The following is a 13,812-nucleotide window of genomic DNA, read 5'->3' as shown; positions in this document are numbered from 1 at the left end:
AATTGGCTCATTTATTAATGCATCACAAATAAAGATCGTTCCCGTGATTAACAGCCATGAAAGCCCATTAGAAAAGCCAACATATTTATATTGCTTAGTTAAAATGTATTTAGACTCGCTATTTGTATATCCTAGTTAAGTTTTCAAATTATGTTAATATGTTAATGTTATTCCTTACTATGTAACATTTAACATTTAATAAGACTTTACAAGCGTCAGCAAGTGTAGCAAGTGAATAAATTTCCCATTGGTTAATCTTGGACTCAAAATGCATGACTTAGTTCTTAACTTATTTAATATGCTTAAGCCTTAACTTAAGTGAAGAAAAGTGACGACTGTTACAATTCAAGTGTACACAACAAACCTTTTGAAAACTAGAACGTCTTGATATTTCGACTTTTCGTGAAAAAGTACATTTTCCACTTGCAATGACATGGCCTGACCAGGCCATAATTGATTTGATTCACCAAACCATCCGTCCTTTATTTTGTTCATGTTGACAGTTGACACTTCTTCACACGTTGTTTCCGGTAGAACTGCTGCTCATGCGCAAACGCAGGTTACACTAAAGTAAATATTTCTCCTTGACCGTCTCCAAATTCCCATATGAATTCTCAAAATAATCTGTTCGAATGCGGCTAAGCCAGTACTCCATATGCACGCGAACGGGAAACTGAACGTTTTGGGCTGCGTTAAAGTGACAAAATGTCGGGAAAAAAATGCTGGCTTAAGTCCCGTGTCTTTTTAGTGTACGTGAAATTTCCCTCGATGGGCGATTGGTTTCTCAATTTCTCGATAACTTGATTTGTATACACCGATATATGATACGAATACGAATGTACATACATAATTCAGCGCATGAATAATCACGCTTTCTCAACCATGCATAACTAATGAGTGACTATAGTTTTCAAATGACTATTTAATCTAGAAATGTGCCGCTCCACCGATGGGGTCCCAACCCATTAATAACTAATGAGTGAGCATTGTATTTTCATCGATTTTACTTGTTAGCTTGATAGTTTTCGAAAAATTAGTGTAAAATTATACATAAAATCATGTTATTTTATAAAAAGATTTAAATTTGTATGACACGACGATGAAAATAGCATTTGAGGAGCAATTTCTAAAACTGAACTCCAAATATAAACGCTACAAATTGGTATTAAGTACGAACATGTCGACCGTAAATCTAGATTCTAAAACTCCAAAACGGTATGATATTTGCAAAAGTTAAAGTTATAACTCGCCGGGCTGTCGAAATCAGAAGAAAAACTTAATATATTTTTATATATCTGTTTACTACGTTACGTAAGCTTTCTAATGATATATAATTTGTCAAAATCGGCCGAGAAATGAAACTATAATTTAACAAAAGACGTGAGTGGGTACATCAAAATGTATTACCTCGGCGCTTCGCTGTACGCTAATTGTAAAAGATCGATAGCCACAACACGGTAAAACGCGCGGTGGTAAAACATAAAATGTATATTTCTTGTGTTTAACTCGCTATAAATCCATTAATAACAACGGGAATATACTAAAAGTTATATTTGTTTTGAAAGAGAAATTAATAAGCAACAAGATAACGCATAAACCAATAAAATCGGATGAATAGTTTTTGCATAAGATTGAATTTACTACAGTAAGGGTCAAATACTCGATTCATCTCCTATCAATATACACTCATACACTCCGTGGTTCCATTGTTCTTTTTGTGTCGGTTATTTAGCAGTTATTAACGGAATTATTGCAAAAACGTATAAAAGTGCTCTTGTTGTGTTCATTGGTATCATTAATTTTATTGTCAGTTCAAAGTTTACGGATTTATCAACTTAAAACTTCCTTTTTGTTACCTGTTGCCTGTTGATCCGAATACACACCAATGATTATTTTTTATGATATATCTGAAAATTTCTGCTAATCTATATTTTTCATATTTGATAAGGGAGGATATAGAGGATATTTGTTGGTTTCGGTAGCATATCGAATTTAATTCACGAGTGATCATAGAAATTTATATTTTCACGAGTGGCGTAGCCACGAGTGAAAATATTTTTTTCTATGATCACTCGTGAATTAAATTCGATATGCTACCGAAACCAACAAATTTTCTTTTTATTTTATGCTTATTTTTGTAGTTTTGTTAATTTTCCGAATTTGCCTCATTAAGTTTCCCCGTGGGGTGCCTCAATTTTTAGAACGCACAAAGAACTTACTACACAAGAAAATAGTTCACATCTGTAAAAAGTGTATTACTATTAAAATCAATGTTTTATTCAACATATATCTTTTTCATACTTTATACATTCAATATTATTACAAACAATAGTTTAATTTAAATTATTATGAAATTAATAGTGTTGCATATACTGGCGTAGTAATTTGTGTATTCAACTGATCTCAAAGTTACGAAAGTGCTCGCCATGTTGAACAACACTTTTACGACTTGCTGGATTAATAACACATAACTGGATTAAACTAGGAACGCAAACATATTTCAACAGTGTTTTTGTGCTAAATGGTTTCGATATCAATCACTGTCACTCTCTGCAATAAGACGGATTCGCTTGTAGTGTCGCTGTACAGGGGAATCTGCGGTTACCGCCGGTGTACGGGATGGAGATTGCCTCTGGTGATTGACTACGTTCTGTGTCTGGGAAAGGCCCATGTAAGATTCAGAGTTGTGAAAATTAAATGTTACATTGCCCTGGAAATGTGAGTTGACAAAAAATCCTCGGGCCATCGGAAAATCACTTGATGCAGGTGTGGCTGACGCAGTGGCAGTGGCTGTGCGGTTGTGCTTTTCAACTGACTGGTTTGAATGAGAAAGTATTTTTGAAATATTTTTTGACTGTTCCTTGTTCAAACTGCTGTAATTATTTAAGCTGTTAATATTTCTGTGCCCTGAAATCTGTATTATTTGATGAGCAGGAACATTCTCGTCATTCAGCTTCTGAATCAAGTGCTTTCTTGCACTGAAAAAAGTTTATTTCTATGGTAAAAATAAAATCGATATTCAACGGTACACATGACATATTACATAAGATATAAGTTGTAATTGTTTTGTGTGCTCTTGAAACACTTCAATAAATACATGGTGGTCTGTCAAGTACTGGATGTAATGGAACCGGAAAGTAGAGGAATAGTACTAGTCGAGTACAGGAGATTTTATGAATTAAAATTTTGAGTGTTGTAGCATGTAAATTGGACAAACAACACCTACTTAATAAATGGGAGGTAAGTGATTTTTATTATATATTTTAGTCTTGTTATGAAAGTAGTGTATATAATATGGGGTTTTGACCTGTATGGGGTGATTCTTGGCTCTTGAATACCAGCATCTGTTTTCATCTCGGTCATTATGCTGTATAGCTTGTTTATTCCCATGGCAGACTTCCTGAACCAGCATTGCTGTGTCTTGTTGCCAGGAGTTAAGAAGAAGGGGCTGTCTTCTGTCATCATGTCAACAGGGCGTTTGTCGGCATATAGCTTGTAGAGATGCACCGGATCTCTGTCAGGTTGTTCGGGAACTGCATATGCCCGTGGCTTGACTTTCCTATGAATAGTTAAAATGTGTGTTGCATTAAATGTTTTGTTTAAATTAAATACTATTCCAACAAAAGTGAAGTCTACTGTATATTAATAATACAAATAAGAATTATATTGTAAAAAAAGGTCTATAAATTCACTTGTGATAATAGAAAATATATATTTTCAATTGTGGCTTCGCCACTCGTAAAAATAATAATTTCTATGATCACTCGTGAAATAAAATCAATATTCTACCTTAACCAACACATATCCTCCATGTTTGTATTATTTTTACTAAAGAAAAATTCCATTTAAATATTTTATAAACAGTACCAGTTTTTATATAAATAAAAAATTATCAATTCAGATTTGTGTACAAATATATTAAAGTAGGAAAATCACCTTATATCCCTAGGATTTTCACCAGTACGGGTTTTTGTCTGACGCTCAGTGTCGAAGGTGATGAATTCTTCACCAGTTTCAAAATCGATTCCAAGGCTGACATCACCCCAGCATAGGGTGTGAATTTCCTTGCCGGTTCTCATCCCAAAATGGGTTGTACATATAAGCCACAGTGAGTGTAATAGAGCTCTTGGGCTTGATTCTCCCAGAGTTTTAGCTGCGTACATAGCTTCAATATGTTCATTTGTTAATGCCTGGGCTTGATGCGGTTTATTTCCATAACCTTCTTTTTTCAGAGCTTTTTGTTTACTTTTTAATACTTCCCTCACTTTGGCAAATTCAGGGTCATTTATCAAAGAGTGCTTGTAGTTCATGTGCCTTAAATGCCTGTCGATTGAGCTTAAAAATGCCCTCAAAGATGTGGGTTCATACTCTGATCCATCTTTTTTAGTCACACCCAACAAAAACTCGCAGACCAGAGGGTTCAATTCATGAGGTGGTATATTTTCAATATTTCTTGCCTCATTTTTGTGACTTTTTAGGAAAGTTTTGAAAAGTCTGATGTCATTGTCGGTTTTCTTTTTTGTATTTAAATTTTCGTTTTCAAGCAGAAAGCTATCCACACTTACAGATCTGAAATTCCTTGTTGGTGTTGATGTTGGGTTTTGTTCTTTTTCTTCCTGTGTTGATGCTGTTACCAGTGGATGTGGGGCTGATGTTGCTGCTCCTGCTGTTGGTGCTGCTGATGTTATTTCTTGTGATTTTGAAGCGCTGTCATCATCTTGTTCATTCATTTCATTAAAAAAGTCATCAAAGTCAAAGATATTTGAGAAAAGAAGATTTATTTCATTGTTTTCCAATTCATCCATTGTTGTTAAAGAGTTAAGCAGCAGACGAAATAATTATGTTTAAGGGAGGTAAATGTGTGTTTCAGGTTCAAGTAGACTAGTCTCCCTTGAATGAAAATTGCAATTGAGGCTCACCATGGGGTTATTGGGGAAGTAGTTCCAGTATCTAACTGAAACAGTGAAAAATAACGATATTTTTCACTGTTATGTTTCACTGTTTGAAACAGTGAAATACCACTTTTATTTCACTGATATTTCTCTATAAACCACCGGAAAGCATAAAATAAATAGAGGATATTTGTTGGTTTCGGTAGCATATCGAATTTAATTCACGAGTGATCATAGAAATTTATATTTTCACGAGTGGCGTAGCCACGAGTGAAAATATTTTTTTCTATGATCACGAGTGAATTAAATTCGATATGCTACCGAAACCAACAAATTTTCTTTTTAGTTTATGCTTATTTTTGTAGTTTTGTTAATTTTCCGAATTTGCCTCATTAAGTTTCCCCGTGGGGTGCCTCAATTTTTAGAACGCACAAAGAACTTACTACACAAGAAAATAGTTCACATCTGTAAAAAGTGTATTACTATTAAAATCAATGTTTTATTCAACATATATCTTTTTCATACTTTATACATTCAATATTATTACAAACAATAGTTTAATTTAAATTATTATGAAATTAATAGTGTTGCATATACTGGCGTAGTAATTTGTGTATTCAACTGATCTCAAAGTTACGAAAGTGCTCGCCATGTTGAACAACACTTTTACGACTTGCTGGATTAATAACACATAACTGGATTAAACTAGGAACGCAAACATTATTTCAACAGTGTTTTTGTGCTAAATGGTTTCGATATCAATCACTGTCACTCTCTGCAATAAGACGGATTCGCTTGTAGTGTCGCTGTACAGGGGAATCTGCGGTTACCGCCGGTGTACGGGATGGAGATTGCCTCTGGTGATTGACTACGTTCTGTGTCTGGGAAAGGCCCATGTAAGATTCAGAGTTGTGAAAATTAAATGTTACATTGCCCTGGAAATGTGAGTTGACAAAAAATCCTCGGGCCATCGGAAAATCACTTGATGCAGGTGTGGCTGACGCAGTGGCAGTGGCTGTGCGGTTGTGCTTTTCAACTGACTGGTTTGAATGAGAAAGTATTTTTGAAATATTTTTTGACTGTTCCTTGTTCAAACTGCTGTAATTATTTAAGCTGTTAATATTTCTGTGCCCTGAAATCTGTATTATTTGATGAGCAGGAACATTCTCGTCATTCAGCTTCTGAATCAAGTGCTTTCTTGCACTGAAAAAAGTTTATTTCTATGGTAAAAATAAAATCGATATTCAACGGTACACATGACATATTACATAAGATATAAGTTGTAATTGTTTTGTGTGCTCTTGAAACACTTCAATAAATACATGGTGGTCTGTCAAGTACTGGATGTAATGGAACCGGAAAGTAGAGGAATAGTACTAGTCGAGTACAGGAGATTTTATGAATTAAAATTTTGAGTGTTGTAGCATGTAAATTGGACAAACAACACCTACTTAATAAATGGGAGGTAAGTGATTTTTATTATATATTTTAGTCTTGTTATGAAAGTAGTGTATATAATATGGGGTTTTGACCTGTATGGGGTGATTCTTGGCTCTTGAATACCAGCATCTGTTTTCATCTCGGTCATTATGCTGTATAGCTTGTTTATTCCCATGGCAGACTTCCTGAACCAGCATTGCTGTGTCTTGTTGCCAGGAGTTAAGAAGAAGGGGCTGTCTTCTGTCATCATGTCAACAGGGCGTTTGTCGGCATATAGCTTGTAGAGATGCACCGGATCTCTGTCAGGTTGTTCGGGAACTGCATATGCCCGTGGCTTGACTTTCCTATGAATAGTTAAAATGTGTGTTGCATTAAATGTTTTGTTTAAATTAAATACTATTCCAACAAAAGTGAAGTCTACTGTATATTAATAATACAAATAAGAATTATATTGTAAAAAAAGGTCTATAAATTCACTTGTGATAATAGAAAATATATATTTTCAATTGTGGCTTCGCCACTCGTAAAAATAATAATTTCTATGATCACTCGTGAAATAAAATCAATATTCTACCTTAACCAACACATATCCTCCATGTTTGTATTATTTTTACTAAAGAAAAATTCCATTTAAATATTTTATAAACAGTACCAGTTTTTATATAAATAAAAAATTATCAATTCAGATTTGTGTACAAATATATTAAAGTAGGAAAATCACCTTATATCCCTAGGATTTTCACCAGTACGGGTTTTTGTCTGACGCTCAGTGTCGAAGGTGATGAATTCTTCACCAGTTTCAAAATCGATTCCAAGGCTGACATCACCCCAGCATAGGGTGTGAATTTCCTTGCCGGTTCTCATCCCAAAATGGGTTGTACATATAAGCCACAGTGAGTGTAATAGAGCTCTTGGGCTTGATTCTCCCAGAGTTTTAGCTGCGTACATAGCTTCAATATGTTCATTTGTTAATGCCTGGGCTTGATGCGGTTTATTTCCATAACCTTCTTTTTTCAGAGCTTTTTGTTTACTTTTTAATACTTCCCTCACTTTGGCAAATTCAGGGTCATTTATCAAAGAGTGCTTGTAGTTCATGTGCCTTAAATGCCTGTCGATTGAGCTTAAAAATGCCCTCAAAGATGTGGGTTCATACTCTGATCCATCTTTTTTAGTCACACCCAACAAAAACTCGCAGACCAGAGGGTTCAATTCATGAGGTGGTATATTTTCAATATTTCTTGCCTCATTTTTGTGACTTTTTAGGAAAGTTTTGAAAAGTCTGATGTCATTGTCGGTTTTCTTTTTTGTATTTAAATTTTCGTTTTCAAGCAGAAAGCTATCCACACTTACAGATCTGAAATTCCTTGTTGGTGTTGATGTTGGGTTTTGTTCTTTTTCTTCCTGTGTTGATGCTGTTACCAGTGGATGTGGGGCTGATGTTGCTGCTCCTGCTGTTGGTGCTGCTGATGTTATTTCTTGTGATTTTGAAGCGCTGTCATCATCTTGTTCATTCATTTCATTAAACAAGTCATCAAAGTCAAAGATATTTGAGAAAAGAAGATTTATTTCATTGTTTTCCAATTCATCCATTGTTGTTAAAGAGTTAAGCAGCAGACGAAATAATTATGTTTAAGGGAGGTAAATGTGTGTTTCAGGTTCAAGTAGACTAGTCTCCCTTGAATGAAAATTGCAATTGAGGCTCACCATGGGGTTATTGGGGAAGTAGTTCCAGTATCTAACTGAAACAGTGAAAAATAACGATATTTTTCACTGTTATGTTTCACTGTTTGAAACAGTGAAATACCACTTTTATTTCACTGATATTTCTCTATAAACCACCGGAAAGCATAAAATAAATAGAGGATATTTGTTGGTTTCGGTAGCATATCGAATTTAATTCACGAGTGATCATAGAAATTTATATTTTCACGAGTGGCGTAGCCACGAGTGAAAATATTTTTTTCTATGATCACGAGTGAATTAAATTCGATATGCTACCGAAACCAACAAATTTTCTTTTTATTTTATGCTTATTTTTGTAGTTTTGTTAATTTTCCGAATTTGCCTCATTAAGTTTCCCCGTGGGGTGCCTCAATTTTTAGAACGCACAAAGAACTTACTACACAAGAAAATAGTTCACATCTGTAAAAAGTGTATTACTATTAAAATCAATGTTTTATTCAACATATATCTTTTTCATACTTTATACATTCAATATTATTACAAACAATAGTTTAATTTAAATTATTATGAAATTAATAGTGTTGCATATACTGGCGTAGTAATTTGTGTATTCAACTGATCTCAAAGTTACGAAAGTGCTCGCCATGTTGAACAACACTTTTACGACTTGCTGGATTAATAACACATAACTGGATTAAACTAGGAACGCAAACATATTTCAACAGTGTTTTTGTGCTAAATGGTTTCGATATCAATCACTGTCACTCTCTGCAATAAGACGGATTCGCTTGTAGTGTCGCTGTACAGGGGAATCTGCGGTTACCGCCGGTGTACGGGATGGAGATTGCCTCTGGTGATTGACTACGTTCTGTGTCTGGGAAAGGCCCATGTAAGATTCAGAGTTGTGAAAATTAAATGTTACATTGCCCTGGAAATGTGAGTTGACAAAAAATCCTCGGGCCATCGGAAAATCACTTGATGCAGGTGTGGCTGACGCAGTGGCAGTGGCTGTGCGGTTGTGCTTTTCAACTGACTGGTTTGAATGAGAAAGTATTTTTGAAATATTTTTTGACTGTTCCTTGTTCAAACTGCTGTAATTATTTAAGCTGTTAATATTTCTGTGCCCTGAAATCTGTATTATTTGATGAGCAGGAACATTCTCGTCATTCAGCTTCTGAATCAAGTGCTTTCTTGCACTGAAAAAAGTTTATTTCTATGGTAAAAATAAAATCGATATTCAACGGTACACATGACATATTACATAAGATATAAGTTGTAATTGTTTTGTGTGCTCTTGAAACACTTCAATAAATACATGGTGGTCTGTCAAGTACTGGATGTAATGGAACCGGAAAGTAGAGGAATAGTACTAGTCGAGTACAGGAGATTTTATGAATTAAAATTTTGAGTGTTGTAGCATGTAAATTGGACAAACAACACCTACTTAATAAATGGGAGGTAAGTGATTTTTATTATATATTTTAGTCTTGTTATGAAAGTAGTGTATATAATATGGGGTTTTGACCTGTATGGGGTGATTCTTGGCTCTTGAATACCAGCATCTGTTTTCATCTCGGTCATTATGCTGTATAGCTTGTTTATTCCCATGGCAGACTTCCTGAACCAGCATTGCTGTGTCTTGTTGCCAGGAGTTAAGAAGAAGGGGCTGTCTTCTGTCATCATGTCAACAGGGCGTTTGTCGGCATATAGCTTGTAGAGATGCACCGGATCTCTGTCAGGTTGTTCGGGAACTGCATATGCCCGTGGCTTGACTTTCCTATGAATAGTTAAAATGTGTGTTGCATTAAATGTTTTGTTTAAATTAAATACTATTCCAACAAAAGTGAAGTCTACTGTATATTAATAATACAAATAAGAATTATATTGTAAAAAAAGGTCTATAAATTCACTTGTGATAATAGAAAATATATATTTTCAATTGTGGCTTCGCCACTCGTAAAAATAATAATTTCTATGATCACTCGTGAAATAAAATCAATATTCTACCTTAACCAACACATATCCTCCATGTTTGTATTATTTTTACTAAAGAAAAATTCCATTTAAATATTTTATAAACAGTACCAGTTTTTATATAAATAAAAAATTATCAATTCAGATTTGTGTACAAATATATTAAAGTAGGAAAATCACCTTATATCCCTAGGATTTTCACCAGTACGGGTTTTTGTCTGACGCTCAGTGTCGAAGGTGATGAATTCTTCACCAGTTTCAAAATCGATTCCAAGGCTGACATCACCCCAGCATAGGGTGTGAATTTCCTTGCCGGTTCTCATCCCAAAATGGGTTGTACATATAAGCCACAGTGAGTGTAATAGAGCTCTTGGGCTTGATTCTCCCAGAGTTTTAGCTGCGTACATAGCTTCAATATGTTCATTTGTTAATGCCTGGGCTTGATGCGGTTTATTTCCATAACCTTCTTTTTTCAGAGCTTTTTGTTTACTTTTTAATACTTCCCTCACTTTGGCAAATTCAGGGTCATTTATCAAAGAGTGCTTGTAGTTCATGTGCCTTAAATGCCTGTCGATTGAGCTTAAAAATGCCCTCAAAGATGTGGGTTCATACTCTGATCCATCTTTTTTAGTCACACCCAACAAAAACTCGCAGACCAGAGGGTTCAATTCATGAGGTGGTATATTTTCAATATTTCTTGCCTCATTTTTGTGACTTTTTAGGAAAGTTTTGAAAAGTCTGATGTCATTGTCGGTTTTCTTTTTTGTATTTAAATTTTCGTTTTCAAGCAGAAAGCTATCCACACTTACAGATCTGAAATTCCTTGTTGGTGTTGATGTTGGGTTTTGTTCTTTTTCTTCCTGTGTTGATGCTGTTACCAGTGGATGTGGGGCTGATGTTGCTGCTCCTGCTGTTGGTGCTGCTGATGTTATTTCTTGTGATTTTGAAGCGCTGTCATCATCTTGTTCATTCATTTCATTAAACAAGTCATCAAAGTCAAAGATATTTGAGAAAAGAAGATTTATTTCATTGTTTTCCAATTCATCCATTGTTGTTAAAGAGTTAAGCAGCAGACGAAATAATTATGTTTAAGGGAGGTAAATGTGTGTTTCAGGTTCAAGTAGACTAGTCTCCCTTGAATGAAAATTGCAATTGAGGCTCACCATGGGGTTATTGGGGAAGTAGTTCCAGTATCTAACTGAAACAGTGAAAAATAACGATATTTTTCACTGTTATGTTTCACTGTTTGAAACAGTGAAATACCACTTTTATTTCACTGATATTTCTCTATAAACCACCGGAAAGCATAAAATAAATAGAGGATATTTGTTGGTTTCGGTAGCATATCGAATTTAATTCACGAGTGATCATAGAAATTTATATTTTCACGAGTGGCGTAGCCACGAGTGAAAATATTTTTTCTATGATCACGAGTGAATTAAATTCGATATGCTACCGAAACCAACAAATTTTCTTTTTATTTTATGCTTATTTTTGTAGTTTTGTTAATTTTCCGAATTTGCCTCATTAAGTTTCCCCGTGGGGTGCCTCAATTTTTAGAACGCACAAAGAACTTACTACACAAGAAAATAGTTCACATCTGTAAAAAGTGTATTACTATTAAAATCAATGTTTTATTCAACATATATCTTTTTCATACTTTATACATTCAATATTATTACAAACAATAGTTTAATTTAAATTATTATGAAATTAATAGTGTTGCATATACTGGCGTAGTAATTTGTGTATTCAACTGATCTCAAAGTTACGAAAGTGCTCGCCATGTTGAACAACACTTTTACGACTTGCTGGATTAATAACACATAACTGGATTAAACTAGGAACGCAAACATATTTCAACAGTGTTTTTGTGCTAAATGGTTTCGATATCAATCACTGTCACTCTCTGCAATAAGACGGATTCGCTTGTAGTGTCGCTGTACAGGGGAATCTGCGGTTACCGCCGGTGTACGGGATGGAGATTGCCTCTGGTGATTGACTACGTTCTGTGTCTGGGAAAGGCCCATGTAAGATTCAGAGTTGTGAAAATTAAATGTTACATTGCCCTGGAAATGTGAGTTGACAAAAAATCCTCGGGCCATCGGAAAATCACTTGATGCAGGTGTGGCTGACGCAGTGGCAGTGGCTGTGCGGTTGTGCTTTTCAACTGACTGGTTTGAATGAGAAAGTATTTTTGAAATATTTTTTGACTGTTCCTTGTTCAAACTGCTGTAATTATTTAAGCTGTTAATATTTCTGTGCCCTGAAATCTGTATTATTTGATGAGCAGGAACATTCTCGTCATTCAGCTTCTGAATCAAGTGCTTTCTTGCACTGAAAAAAGTTTATTTCTATGGTAAAAATAAAATCGATATTCAACGGTACACATGACATATTACATAAGATATAAGTTGTAATTGTTTTGTGTGCTCTTGAAACACTTCAATAAATACATGGTGGTCTGTCAAGTACTGGATGTAATGGAACCGGAAAGTAGAGGAATAGTACTAGTCGAGTACAGGAGATTTTATGAATTAAAATTTTGAGTGTTGTAGCATGTAAATTGGACAAACAACACCTACTTAATAAATGGGAGGTAAGTGATTTTTATTATATATTTTAGTCTTGTTATGAAAGTAGTGTATATAATATGGGGTTTTGACCTGTATGGGGTGATTCTTGGCTCTTGAATACCAGCATCTGTTTTCATCTCGGTCATTATGCTGTATAGCTTGTTTATTCCCATGGCAGACTTCCTGAACCAGCATTGCTGTGTCTTGTTGCCAGGAGTTAAGAAGAAGGGGCTGTCTTCTGTCATCATGTCAACAGGGCGTTTGTCGGCATATAGCTTGTAGAGATGCACCGGATCTCTGTCAGGTTGTTCGGGAACTGCATATGCCCGTGGCTTGACTTTCCTATGAATAGTTAAAATGTGTGTTGCATTAAATGTTTTGTTTAAATTAAATACTATTCCAACAAAAGTGAAGTCTACTGTATATTAATAATACAAATAAGAATTATATTGTAAAAAAAGGTCTATAAATTCACTTGTGATAATAGAAAATATATATTTTCAATTGTGGCTTCGCCACTCGTAAAAATAATAATTTCTATGATCACTCGTGAAATAAAATCAATATTCTACCTTAACCAACACATATCCTCCATGTTTGTATTATTTTTACTAAAGAAAAATTCCATTTAAATATTTTATAAACAGTACCAGTTTTTATATAAATAAAAAATTATCAATTCAGATTTGTGTACAAATATATTAAAGTAGGAAAATCACCTTATATCCCTAGGATTTTCACCAGTACGGGTTTTTGTCTGACGCTCAGTGTCGAAGGTGATGAATTCTTCACCAGTTTCAAAATCGATTCCAAGGCTGACATCACCCCAGCATAGGGTGTGAATTTCCTTGCCGGTTCTCATCCCAAAATGGGTTGTACATATAAGCCACAGTGAGTGTAATAGAGCTCTTGGGCTTGATTCTCCCAGAGTTTTAGCTGCGTACATAGCTTCAATATGTTCATTTGTTAATGCCTGGGCTTGATGCGGTTTATTTCCATAACCTTCTTTTTTCAGAGCTTTTTGTTTACTTTTTAATACTTCCCTCACTTTGGCAAATTCAGGGTCATTTATCAAAGAGTGCTTGTAGTTCATGTGCCTTAAATGCCTGTCGATTGAGCTTAAAAATGCCCTCAAAGATGTGGGTTCATACTCTGATCCATCTTTTTTAGTCACACCCAACAAAAACTCGCAGACCAGAGGGTTCAATTCATGAGGTGGTATATTTTCAATATTTCTTGCCTCATTT

The 13,812-nt window shown here is 34.8% G+C and overlaps 2 protein-coding genes across 7 annotated transcripts in view; both read right to left on the bottom strand.

Moving 5' to 3' along the window:
• The window catches only part of LOC127842904 (spermidine synthase-like), a 42,532-nt gene extending 42,008 nt beyond the window's left edge, over positions 1–524 (bottom strand). For all 6 annotated transcript variants that reach the window (XR_008031962.1, XR_008031965.1, XR_008031963.1 and 3 more), the window contains exon 1: positions 365–524. Coding sequence is in view for 1 of the 6 variants with exons in the window: in XM_052372716.1 (XP_052228676.1) it covers positions 365–495 (131 nt within the window). In the remaining 5 variants the exon portion in view is untranslated. The remainder of the gene's footprint in view (positions 1–364) is intronic.
• An 11,079-nt stretch (positions 525–11,603) lies between these two features.
• Positions 11,604–13,101, bottom strand: LOC127842910 (uncharacterized). Its single transcript, XM_052372723.1, has 2 exons — positions 12,656–13,101; positions 11,604–12,326 (listed from the first exon to the last, which is right to left on the bottom strand). The coding sequence occupies exons 1-2, from the start codon at positions 12,811–12,813 to the stop codon at positions 11,882–11,884; spliced, it is 603 nt and encodes a 200-aa protein (XP_052228683.1). The 5' UTR covers positions 12,814–13,101; the 3' UTR covers positions 11,604–11,881.
• Between the last annotated feature and the right edge of the window lie 711 nt (positions 13,102–13,812).

Source organism: Dreissena polymorpha, chromosome 8 (genome assembly GCF_020536995.1).
Source record: "Dreissena polymorpha isolate Duluth1 chromosome 8, UMN_Dpol_1.0, whole genome shotgun sequence".
NCBI lineage: Eukaryota > Metazoa > Mollusca > Bivalvia > Myida > Dreissenidae > Dreissena > Dreissena polymorpha.
Note: the sequence above shows the minus strand (reverse complement) of the source record. Positions and strands in the feature narration are given on the sequence as shown.